The sequence below is a fragment of the Rhinopithecus roxellana genome, chromosome 1 (genome assembly GCF_007565055.1).
Source record: "Rhinopithecus roxellana isolate Shanxi Qingling chromosome 1, ASM756505v1, whole genome shotgun sequence".
NCBI classification, from domain to species: Eukaryota; Metazoa; Chordata; class Mammalia; order Primates; family Cercopithecidae; genus Rhinopithecus; species Rhinopithecus roxellana.
This window is the reverse complement of record NC_044549.1, coordinates 197,823,532-197,835,664: the sequence shown is the minus strand read 5'-3', so window position 1 is coordinate 197,835,664 and position 12,133 is coordinate 197,823,532. Positions and strand designations below refer to the sequence as shown.

The window sequence follows — 12,133 nt, the reverse complement described above, 5'->3', positions numbered from 1 at the left end:
AGATCAAGCTAAGATAACGGATGAAGGAAGCTACAACAAACTGATTTTCAACATAGACAAAACTGCCTTATACTGGAAGAAGATACCATCTAGGACTTTCATAGCTAAAGAAAAGTTAATGCCTGGCTTCAAAGATTCAACAAATAGACTGGCTTTCTCCTGTTAAGGGATAATGCAGCTGGCAACTTTAACCATTTCAAAAATCATAGGGCCCTTAAGAATTATGCTAAATCTATTCTTTCTGTGCTCTATAAATGAAACATCAAAGCCTGTACAACAGCACATCTGTTTAAAGCATGGTTTACTGAATATTTTAAGTCTACTGTTGAGATCTCTTGCTCAAAAAAGATTCCTTTCAAAATATCACTGCTCATTGACAATGTATTTTGTCACCCAAGAACTCTGCTAGACATGCTCAAGGAGATGAATATTGTGTTTTTTTGTTTGTTTTTTGAGAAGGAGTCTTGCTCTGTTGCCCAGGCTGGAGTGCAGTGGCATGATCTCAGCTCACTGCAACCTCCGCCTCCTGGGTTCAAGCAATTCTCTGCCTCAGCCTCCTCAGTAGCTAGGATTGTAAGCGCCTGCCACCACGCCTGGCTAATTTTGGTATTTTTAGTAGAGGCCAGGTTTCACCATCTTGGCCAGGCTGGTGCTGAACTCCTGACCTCGTGATCCACCCACCTTGGCCTCCCAAAGTGCTGGGATTACAGGCGTGAGCCACCACGCTCAGCCTGAATGTTGTTTTTATGCCTGCTAACACAACATCTATTCTGCAATCTATGAATCAAGAAGCAGTTTTGACTTTCAAGTCTTATTATTTAAGAAATACATTTAATTAGGCTCTATCTGCCATGGATAGTGATTTCTCTGATGGATCTTGGCAAAGTAAACTGAAAACCTAGAAAGAGCTCACCATTCTAGGGGCCATTAAAAACATTTGTGATTTAAAAGAGGAGGTCAACATATCAACATTAGCAGTCTGGAGGAAGTTGATTCCAACCCTCATAGATGATTTTCAGGGTTTAAATACTTTAGTGGTAGAAGTCACTGCAAATGTGGAGGACACAGCAAGAAAACTAGAACTAGCAGTAGAGCCTAAAGTTGTAACTGAATTGCTGCAATCTCATGATAAAACTTGAACAGATGAAGAGTTGCTTCTTATGGATGAGCAAAGAAAGTGGTTTCTTGAGATGAAATCTACTACTGATGAAGAAGCCATGAACATTGTTTAAGTGGCAAAGGACTCAGAATATCACACAAACTAGCTGATAAAGCAGAGGTAGAGTTTGAGAGGATTGAATCCGAATTTGAAAGAAGTTCTATTGTTGGTAAAATGCTATCAAACAACATCACATACCACAGAGAAATCTTTTATGAAAAGAACTGTCAACTGATGCAGCAAACTGCATTATTGTCTTATTTTAAGAAACTGCCACAGCCACCTCAACCTTCAACCTTCACTCCAATCTTCAACCACCCTATTCAGTAAGCAGCCATCAACATCCAGGCAATTATGACTCACTGAAGGCTCAGATGATGTAAGAACTTTTTGGCAATAAAGTATTTTTAAATGAAGGTGTGTACATTTTTTTTAAAGACATAATGCTATTGCACACTTAATAGACTATAGTGTAAGCATAACCTTTCTATGCACTGGGAAACAAAAAAAATTCATATGACTCATTTTATTGCAATATTTGCTTTACAGCAGTAGTCTGAACTCAAACCTGCAATACCTCCAAGGTATAACTGTATATATTACAATTATTTAACATCTCCAATAGGTTGTTCCTGCCTTCTTAACTAGAAAACCAGCACTTCTTAAGTGGTTGGAGTAGAGGAAGGAATGGGGTGGTGTGATTAAGATTAGAGCAAAATATTTTTGACCATGCCAAACAAAAGGTCTGAGGAGGAGTTAGGTTAGTGTTTTAATCCGGAAGAGGTCATTAAATTATTCTGATAATGTAATTAAATGAATTACAAACTATTCTTCAAGAAAAGTATATACAATAAGCCTATAAAGGTCTTTGAGAGCTTTCTCTGGGGAAAAGGTATTAAAAATGTTATAGTTTCAGGGTGACTGATTTAAACAGCTTTAATTGTATTCTAATATGTGAGATCCTACATAACCAATTTTACAAAAATTTAATTTGGACACTACTTCTCTAGAAAAATAACTTAAGCAAGGGGAGGGAAAGAAGTACTTCAGAGCTGATTAGTAAATACAAATGCATTTACTTTTTAGGAGAAAGGTTTACACTAACATTCAGATACTATAATGTTTACCTTAAAAATAATTCTAATAAGTTTTTTCAGCTTGTGTTTTCTGGGCCAGAGGAGAGTAAAAGTAGTAAGAAGAGGGACCCATATTTACAACAGTTGAAATTTAGTAGCATTGACAGAATTTAAGATTTTCACACAAAATAAAGATCTTCATTTATCTCCCCAACTTGGGATGTCACTTATATGTATTATCAGTATGTCCCTCGCAAATAAAACAAAAGCGACAACATAAAGAAATGGAAATTATGAATTTCTACAGATGGAAGAGATTATCTATCTTTTAGTTTTGATCAGATGACTGAAGCCCATGGTGATGTGATGACTTAACTGATCAATGTCACACTGGTGATCGCTATGATAGAGTCAAGTTGATAAACCTTTGCAGGCTGCAGTTACACTATCTTAGTTTGTAAGCAAAATGATTTCAATAGAAAAAAAAAGTTAACCTTGTTGCTTTTTCTTTAGTATCTTCCTTTTTCTTTAGTATCTTCAAATGGTCATGAACTGTACTAAACCTTCTATGCCAAATAAAACAAAAGCGACAACATAAAGAAATGGAAATTATGAATTTCTACAGATGGAAGAGATTATCTATCTTTTAGTTTTGATCAGATGATCAAAAGGAAGATAAAGTATCTTCCTTTTTCTTTAGTATCTTCAAATGGTCATGAACTGTACTAAACCTTCTATGCCAATCTAATTCTAATTCCAATCTAGCCTTTCCCTTAACACAGTAGTTCTCAAACTTGAGCATGCATCAAAATCAGCTGGTAGTCTTGTTAAAAACAGATTGATAGGCCCATCGCCAAAGTTTGATTCAGTAGGTCTGAGATGGGACCCAATAATTTCAATTTCTGACAGGTTCATGCATGATTATGCTTCTCCAAGGATCACACTTTGAAAATTACTGCCTTAACATTAAAGGCCTCAAATATATCCATCACCTGACCTGGATGAGCCTTGCCTCAAATGCAAAATGAGGGTGGTGGAGGATGGATCAGATGATCTTTAAGGTGTCCTCCAACTCTAAATGGGGTTTTATATGTTCCAGAGAGTGTGCTATATAACTCTCCATATGAATCACTGCATCCATGTAAGATCCTTGCAAACGGCAATGTGAGTCTGATTTCAGCCACTCTTATCTTCATAAAAGTCAAACATACATCATTTTTTCTTTTTATCACTACTCCTTATCTTTCCTCAAAAAATATTTTAATGGCTGAAAAAACTTAGTGACAGCTTTAAGGTAATTTACAATACCCCTTACACCTGAGTACATCTGACACATTAATTAAAGTATACGTATATATGGCTAATGGCATATAGCCCAAGCATATAAACAGCAGAGAATAAAAAACATACTCAAGATACAAATTAGATGAGTGACTATTTTAAGTTATGTAGTTAAGAATTATGTTACAGACCTTTTGCAAACTTCATAAACATTTTCTTTTTCTTCTTTGGTAATCACTTTGTCTGTAAATCTATGCTGTGAAGAGATTATGGTTAAATAAGAACAAGTGAATGTCTCTGTATTACACACTAAGCTATGAGGATTACTGGATTTATTATAATGTAGTCGATGTTAATTAAACAACTAGTTTATGGCCAATCCCTAAAAACAATTCTATTCTACATAATTTAAAATACTGAATCCTGACTTTAAAATTTCCACTGCTGCTTAAGAGAAAAATTAATAAAAGTCAAAATACTTGTCCAGGTTTTGATATCACCTTTAATTACCCAAGTCGCTATTTCAAATCATTAGGTAAAACTAAAGTTGAGTTTCTTTTTATTCAGAAAAAAAGCTTGAGCTTTGAGTTATTTTAAAGTGGTATTTATGAACATAAAATTTATTTTTCATAAGAAATATTTAAATGTGTTTTAAATATAACTATACTTACATTTCACAAGTAGCTGTTTTGAAATCATGATTTTCCAGTCATAAGAAGGTTATACATGTTCAAATACTAAACTTTTGAAAAAACAGTCATCCACTAAAAGAATAAAATACCTAGGAATACAGCTAACCAGGAAAGTGAAAGATCTCTATGATGAGAATTACAAAACACTGCTCAAAGAAATCAGAGAGGACATCAACTAATGGAAAAACTTTCCATGATCATGGATAGGAAGGAGCAATATCATTAAAATGGCCATACTGCCCAAAGTAATTTATGGATTCAATGTTATTCCTATTAAACTATCAATGACATTCTTCACAGAACTAGAAAAAACTATTTTAAAATTCATATGAAACTCAAAAGGAGTGCGAATAGACAAGGCAATCCTAAGCAAAAAGAACAAAGCTGGACGCATCATGTTACTGACTTCGAACTATACTACAGGGCTACAATAACCAAAACTGCATGGTACTGGTACAAAAACAGATACACGGACTAATAGAACTGAATAGACAGCACAGGAATAAGGCTGCACACCTACAACCATCTGACCTTCGACAAAGCTGACAAAAACAAGCAATGGGGAGAGGACTCTCTATTCAATAAATGGTGCTGGTTAACTGGCTATGCAGAAGACTGAAACTGGACCATTCTTTTACCATATGCAAAAATCAACCCGAGATGGGTTAAAAACTTAAATGTTAAAACCCAAAGCTATAAAAGCCTTGGAAGACAACCTAGAAATCTTAGAAAACTACAAAAATCAACTGAGAAACATAAAATATAACAAACTGAAGGACCTACCATGTTCCCGAATGAGAATACTAGAGTTAAAGATGTTGGTTCTCCCCAAATTAATTTATACATTAAAAAAACTACAATGTGAGTTTAAAGCACTCTTTAAAAAAATACATGAGAGAACCACCAAAAAATATTTTACTATTTAATATTTTACTTACTATTTTTCAAAAAATTGATGGTTTGCTATTGGTGTAAGGACTAGCAATCAATGAAACAAAAGAAAAGAAACAGATCTATACATAAAACTTTGAAAATACTCAATATGGCACTTGAAATTTAGGAGGAAATGATTCAATAAATGGTAGAACAACTGGCTAGTTAATTGGATGGAAAATAAGTGTGCTCCCAACTCACCATATGCCAAAATACCTTTTGGGTTCATTAAAGATTTCATTAAATTAAAAATAAATTCTAAAAGTAGAAAATAAAATAAAAGAGCAAAACAAATCAAATATATAAATGAGTATATAATCGGGAGGGTTTGGAAAGCCTAAGCATGACACCAAAGGTAGAAACTATGAAGATATCAATAGGTTTGACTACAAATATTTTAAATATTTTCATATGTTAAGAGAATAAAGAGTACAAAATGCCATCTGCTAAAACAAGGAAAAGTTACATTGTTTCTATATTCCTTCTCCTAAGATAAATTTTAGTTTGATAAAAAATTTAAACATAATAAATAACACCAAAAAAACCTAAAAGAAAATATGGGAGAAAATTTTAAATGTTGAGATGGGGAAGGGTTTCTCTAAATCTGACTTGTAACTCCTATTATGAAAGAAAACTGACATATTTGATTAAATAAAAATAAAAGGCTTTTACAAGGTGAAAAGCTCCTAAACTAAGTCAAAACAAATGAAATCCAGGAAAAGGTATAGCCACATATGACAAAGAACAGATAAGTTTATATCATGAAACGTTCCTACAAGTAAAAAGATCAAATCCAGAAGAAAATGGGCAAGTGGGCATGTATTAGTCCATTTTTATGCTACTATAAAGAACTGCCCAAGACTGGGTAATTTATAAAGGAAAGAGGTTTTAACTGACTCGCAGTTCAGCATGGTTTGGGGAGGCCTCAGGAAACTTACACAAGGTGAAGAGGAAGCAAGGCACCTTCTTCACAAGGTGGCAGGAAGGAGAATGAATGCAGGAAGAACTACCAAATGCTAATAAAACCATCAGATTTCATGAGAACTCACTATCACAAAATAGCAAGGGGGGAACTGCCCCTATGATTCAATTACCTCCACCTGGTCTCTCCCTTGACATGCAGGGATTGTGGGGATTATGTGGATTCAAGACGAGATTTTGGGTGGGACCACAGCCAAACCATACTAGGACATAAACAGTAAGTTCATAGAAAACAATATAAATGGCTTCTAAAGATGTTTAACTAGGCTCATAAGAGAAATGCATATTAAAACTAAAACAAAGTCATTTATAAAAATAGGCAGATGGACAAAAAATTAATAATGAATTAGTGTGTGGGGAGAAAATGGCACTCTCACACAATGTTGTTGAAAGTATAAATCAAAGCAATCTCTATGAAGGACAATTTGACAACTCCACTTCTAGGAATTAATCCAAAAATGCTTGCACATATGCAAAATGCCTTATGCTCAAGGATGCATAATGCAGCAATATTTAAATAGCAAAAAAATGGAAACAAACCAAGTGTCCATCAGTAGTGGGACTTGTTAGAGTATATTCATATAGTAGGTAATTATACAACTATAAAAACAAGACATCATTACATACATTGAAAGGAAAAACATCTCAAGCAAGGTAAAGAACAGTATGCTACCATCTGGATGAAATTCAAAATAATTCACAATGGGTGTACTTTGAGAAATGGCAGAGAATCTCCTATTGGGGTAACTCTTCTGCAGATAACAACCATAAACCCTGGATAAAATATTTTTAAACTACCTGAAAACCCTGGAGAGATATGAAAAGCAGGCAGAACCTAGAGGGAAGTCTACACTCAGAAAGATGGAATGCCACTGGGTAACTGTCTTGTTTTTATGGCTGTATACCCAAGGGCAGGCCCTAGTTGGAACCACTTGGGGAGGACAATAATTTGCCCTACTAACAAAGAACCAGAAGAACAGAGTTTGGGGTAAAATCAGAAACTGGAAAGTGAGGCTAGGAATCTGGGAGAAAGTTTAACAGACAAAGTCCCCAAATCTACTTATAACTTGGCCCAAATCTCTAGCTGATCTCTGAACAATATGTATGTAACGTGGATTCCAAAGAGCCCAGCTAAGACTCAAAGAACTGAACAAACATTTCAACTGACTCCAACCGCAGGGGAGTAATCTGGAGGATGAGTTCACCCAAATTAAAACCTAACATGCGACTACCATACAGTTCAGCAGTTACAGCCCATTTATTCCAGAGAAATTAAAACACATAGATACACAAAAACCTATACATGAATATTTATAGATAGCAGCTTTATCCTGTAACAGTCCCAAACTAGATATCCATCAATGAGCAAATAGCTAAACAAACTATGGTACACTCATACCATGGAGTATTACTAAACAGTAAAAATGAATGAACTATCGATATATGCAATGATTTGGTTTAATATCCACAGGATTATGCCAGGTGGGGAAAAAAAAAAAAAAAGAAACCAATCCGAAGAGGTTACATACTGTATGATTCAATTTATATAATATTCTTGAAATGACCGAATTATAGAAATGCAGAACAGATATGTGGTTGTCCAGGATTAAGGAATGGGCGATGGAGGAAAGAGAGAAGAAAGTAGGTGTGCACTATCAAAGGGCAACATGAGGGATCCTTGTGGTGATGGAAATGGTCTGTAATATCTTGACTGTATTAATGCCAATATTCTGGTTGTGATATTGTACTGTGGTTGTGCAATATATTACAATTGGGAGAAACTAGGTAAAGGGTACATAGATATCTATGTATTATTTCTTATAACGCAGGTGAATCCACAATTTATCTCAACAAAAAGTGGGATGCTGCTGAAACAGTATTTATGGATAAATATATAGCACTAAATGTCTCTATTAGAAAATAATTAAGAAAATAATAAATCAATGACCTTGGCTGCAACTTTAGGAAGCTACAAAAAGAACAACAAATTAATCCGAAGTAAGTAGAAGGAGGAAATAACCAGAGCAGAAATTAGTGAAAAAACTGAAAACAAAAAAGCAACATAGAAAAAAAAAATCAGGCCGGGCGCGGTGGCTCACACCTGTAATCCCAGCACTTTGGGAGGCCGAGGCGGGCGGATCACAAGGTCAGGAGATCGAGACCATCTTGTCTAACATGGTGAAACCCCGTTTCTGCTAAAAATACAAAAAAATTAGCCGGGCGCGTTGGCAGGCGCCTGTAGTCCCAGCTACTCGGGAGGCTGAGACAGGAGAATGGCATGAACCCGGGAGGCGGAGCTTGCAGTGAGCCGAGATCCCGCCACTGCACTCCAGCCTGGATGATGAGCAAGACTCCATCTCAAAAAAAAAAAAAAAAAAAAAGAAAAGAAAAAAAATCAGTAAAACTGAAGCTGGTTTTGTTTTTAGAATTATCAATTAATAATCCTCTAGCCAATCTCTTATGAATCTACATTGTAAAATGCTAAAACTATAGAAATTATTGGGGGAGGGAGAGAGGTATGACTATTAAGAGGTAGCATAAGGGAGATCTTTGTGGTGATGTTATAGTTCTTTGACTGCAGAGGTGGTCACATAAATCTGCATATTTGATAAAATACACTGAGCTACACAAACATATTTTATCAATATCAAATTCCTGCTTCTTATACTTTAAGATGTAAGATGTAGGGGAAAACTAGGTGAAGGCAACATGGGTCCTCTGAACTACCTTTGTAACTTCCTGTGAATCTCTATTTCAAAATAAAAAGTTAAAAAAAGTACACTAGTACTTTATCAGGAGCCCAACAGTAGACTCATAAAGTAATTACTACTATGGTAAACCTAAAAATTGACAAGTGATACACAGAAGACAAGAAAAGGCCTCTGGAAAAGACTCATTCACACACAAACACACACGTATATAATAGATACGCGCGCGCACACACACACACGCGCGCGCCCCTACCTTTTCTTCTTTGAGACAGGTCTTGCTTTGTTGCCCAGGCTGGAGTGCAGTGGCCCGAACATGACTCACTGCAGACTTGACCTCCCAGGCTCAAGCTATCCTCCCACCTCCACCCCGCCAAGTAGCTGTGACTACAGGTGGATGCCAGCACGCCTGGCTAATTAAAAAAAAAAAAAATTTTTTTTTTTGTAGAGACAGGGTCTCACACTATGTTGCTCAAGCTGGTCTCAAATTCCTGGCCTCAAGTAGTCCTCTCACCTCAGCCTCCTAAAGTGCTGGGATAACAGGCCCAAGTCACTGCACCTGGCATATTGATCTTTTATTTCTCACTATACATGTATGCACTTGTACATACATACATACTTGTACACACATACACATGTAGTGGGAAGTAAAAGATCAATAAAGAAGCATTTCTAAAAATTTACAGCCAGCCATTTATAAGAGCAGAAAAGCAGTAGGCCAGGCATATGTCCCATAAGTCAATCTATTTACCCTGTAGTGTTCCTAAAATGTAAGAGAGAGATGAAAACAAGTTTGTTAATTCCCAAATTTGGGGGCCAGACATCTTAAGAGCAAATATTACTAAGTCTCATATTTTGTAAAGGGTTAGTACTTTGAAGCCTACCATGGTATTAGAAGGATAAATATATAATCCCCCTTCCCTCAAACAAAACAAAGAAATCATCTCATACTAGGAAGCATGGCCCTCAAGTACTATGCTACCTGAAAATTAAGGAAGATCAAACAATTTTCAGTATTTAGTGTTTTCTGAGGCAGAAAAATATGTGATATTTTATTTAGAAAGACTTTCATAGGTTTGTGGCAAACTTCAGATACTAAAAAGCTAACTACAGTATGTAATTAAACAGTACATCCCATTTTCCCAGGCAAGGAAAATATTTTTTATACTATGCTTACACCAAATATCAAGGGATACATCCCATGGCTAGAGCAACTTGATTCTTTTATTCAATAAAGGGAGTTATACTTGCCACCCGATAGCACTGTTAAGATGGATTTATGCATTACCACTATCTAAGACCAAGAAATAAACACATGCAAAAGATCCCCTAGTACCTTTTCATCCAAGTCTGAACCTTTTATTTGTTCACTGAAGTCTCCCAGTGTTTCATTTTCAGAGGTCTCATTAGCAGCTTCTCCTAAGGAAGTGTTTGTATCTTTGGGATCATGTTTTATTTCACTTGCTGAAAAGAAATAATATTCAACTATAGAAACTTTAAAGACAAAATAACTGAGTTATTCAAAGGCTGTTGTAAAAAATGACTTAGAATTCAGAGGTTCTTTTAAGGTTTAATGTGACAAATATGAAGCAGAGTTTTCAGCGAATTATGCAATAATTCCTCTTATTAAAATAACTCCATTATATTATATAAAAAGAAACAGATATTTAAGAATTTTTCTTGATCATCTTAAGAATTTTTAATTTTAAATATACTTATTTTAAATATACTTATAAAATAAAATATATTTTAAATATACTTGTAAAATTTGAAAGTCAAAGTAAAATTAACTTTCATACTAAGTTATGCCCTGTGAAATAAAGATTCAGGTATTTGAAGTGCTGACTATCTGTTAACTATATATACATTTTTTTGAGACAGAGTTTTGCACTGTTGGCCAGGTTGGAGTGCAGTGGCGCGATCTCGGCTCACTGCAAGCTCTGCCTCCCGGGTTCACATCATTCTGCTGCCTCAGCCTCCTGAGTAGCTGGGACTACAGGTGCCCACCACCAACCTCGGCTAATTTTTTATACTTTTAGTAGAGATGGGGTTTCACCATGTTAGTGAAGATGATCTCGATCTCCTGACCTCGTGATCCACCTGCCTCAGCCTCCCAAAATGCTGTGATTATAGGCATGAGCCACTGCCCCCGGCCAACTATAAAATTTTTTTAAGCAACTGAGATTTAAAATGTGATAAAGCTAAAATACATATTTCAATTTCAAAATAAGATGACAAACACTGCTGAGGTTAGTTACCTATCTTTTGTAGATAAAGCCTAACAAAGTTATTTATTAAATAATCAAACAGAAAATATCTCAATGTGATCTTCCAAACAGTCAATTAAAACAGGAAAATTGACAAACTATAAAACATATGGTCAACAGACCCTAAAATGAAAAGTTTCCTGTTCTAATAATTCATCTTGACTAGGCCTGCATGGAGATATAAAGAGATGCTTCAATAGTGCATATTCTGAAAATGTCAACTTTTACCTGCTGAGTTGGAAGCACAGATGTCTGGCTTTATAGATCCACAGTCCAGTACAGGAAGTTCTCTACTATAAAGCAAACAGAGCTTAAACATTGTAACAGATTCTAAGCAGAACCATCTAAACATTATCTCTAAACATTATATAATAGTCACTTTAGCTTCTGGTGAACATCAGCTCAAGTCCTCCAGGGCAGAGTACTTACTATAACGAGACTCAGAACCCAGTGCACCTGTGTGGATTCTTTGTTTGGCTCTTTAATCACATATGCCTCAACTGTTAGGGGGTGCTGCCACTCAAACTTTGTTACTGAGAGCTTGACAACATATACAAAGCATGTAAAACTCAAAAAAGTATTACATCAATACAAGATAGTGTTTACTCTTTTTTTTTTTTTGAGACGGAGTTTTGCTCTTGTTGCCCAGGCTGGAGTGCAATGGCGCAATCTTGGCTCACTGCAACCTCTGCCTCGTGAGTTCAAGTGATTCTACTGCCTTAGTCTCCTGAGTAGCTGGGATTACAGGCATGCACGCCCAGCTAATTTTGTATTTTTAGTAGCGATGGTGTTTCGCCATGTTGGTCAGGCTAGTCTCAAACTACTGACTTCAGGTGATCAACTGGCCCTGGCCACCCAAAGTGCTGGGATTACAGGTGTGAGTCACCGTGCCTGGCCAATTTCTACTCTTAAGCATGTATATGTATGTCATATGGTCAATGTCAAAGGAAGACAGCTTGAAAGCAGCTTAGTTTTTTTTTGGTAGTCCCTAAAGACAACTTAGAGTCTAAAGATTATGTAGAACAGAGTTAGACCA

General features: G+C 35.8%; 1 protein-coding gene across 1 annotated transcript in view; it reads right to left on the bottom strand.

Moving 5' to 3' along the window:
* The window catches only part of TOPAZ1 (testis and ovary specific PAZ domain containing 1), a 92,827-nt gene that overhangs the window by 68,411 nt on the left and 12,283 nt on the right, over positions 1-12,133 (bottom strand). Inside the window, exons 3-5 of the mRNA XM_010374345.2 lie at positions 11,326-11,387; positions 10,167-10,294; positions 3,708-3,772 (exon numbers count right to left, since the gene is read on the bottom strand). Coding sequence (XP_010372647.2) covers positions 3,708-3,772; positions 10,167-10,294; positions 11,326-11,387 — 255 coding nt within the window. The remainder of the gene's footprint in view (positions 1-3,707; positions 3,773-10,166; positions 10,295-11,325; positions 11,388-12,133) is intronic.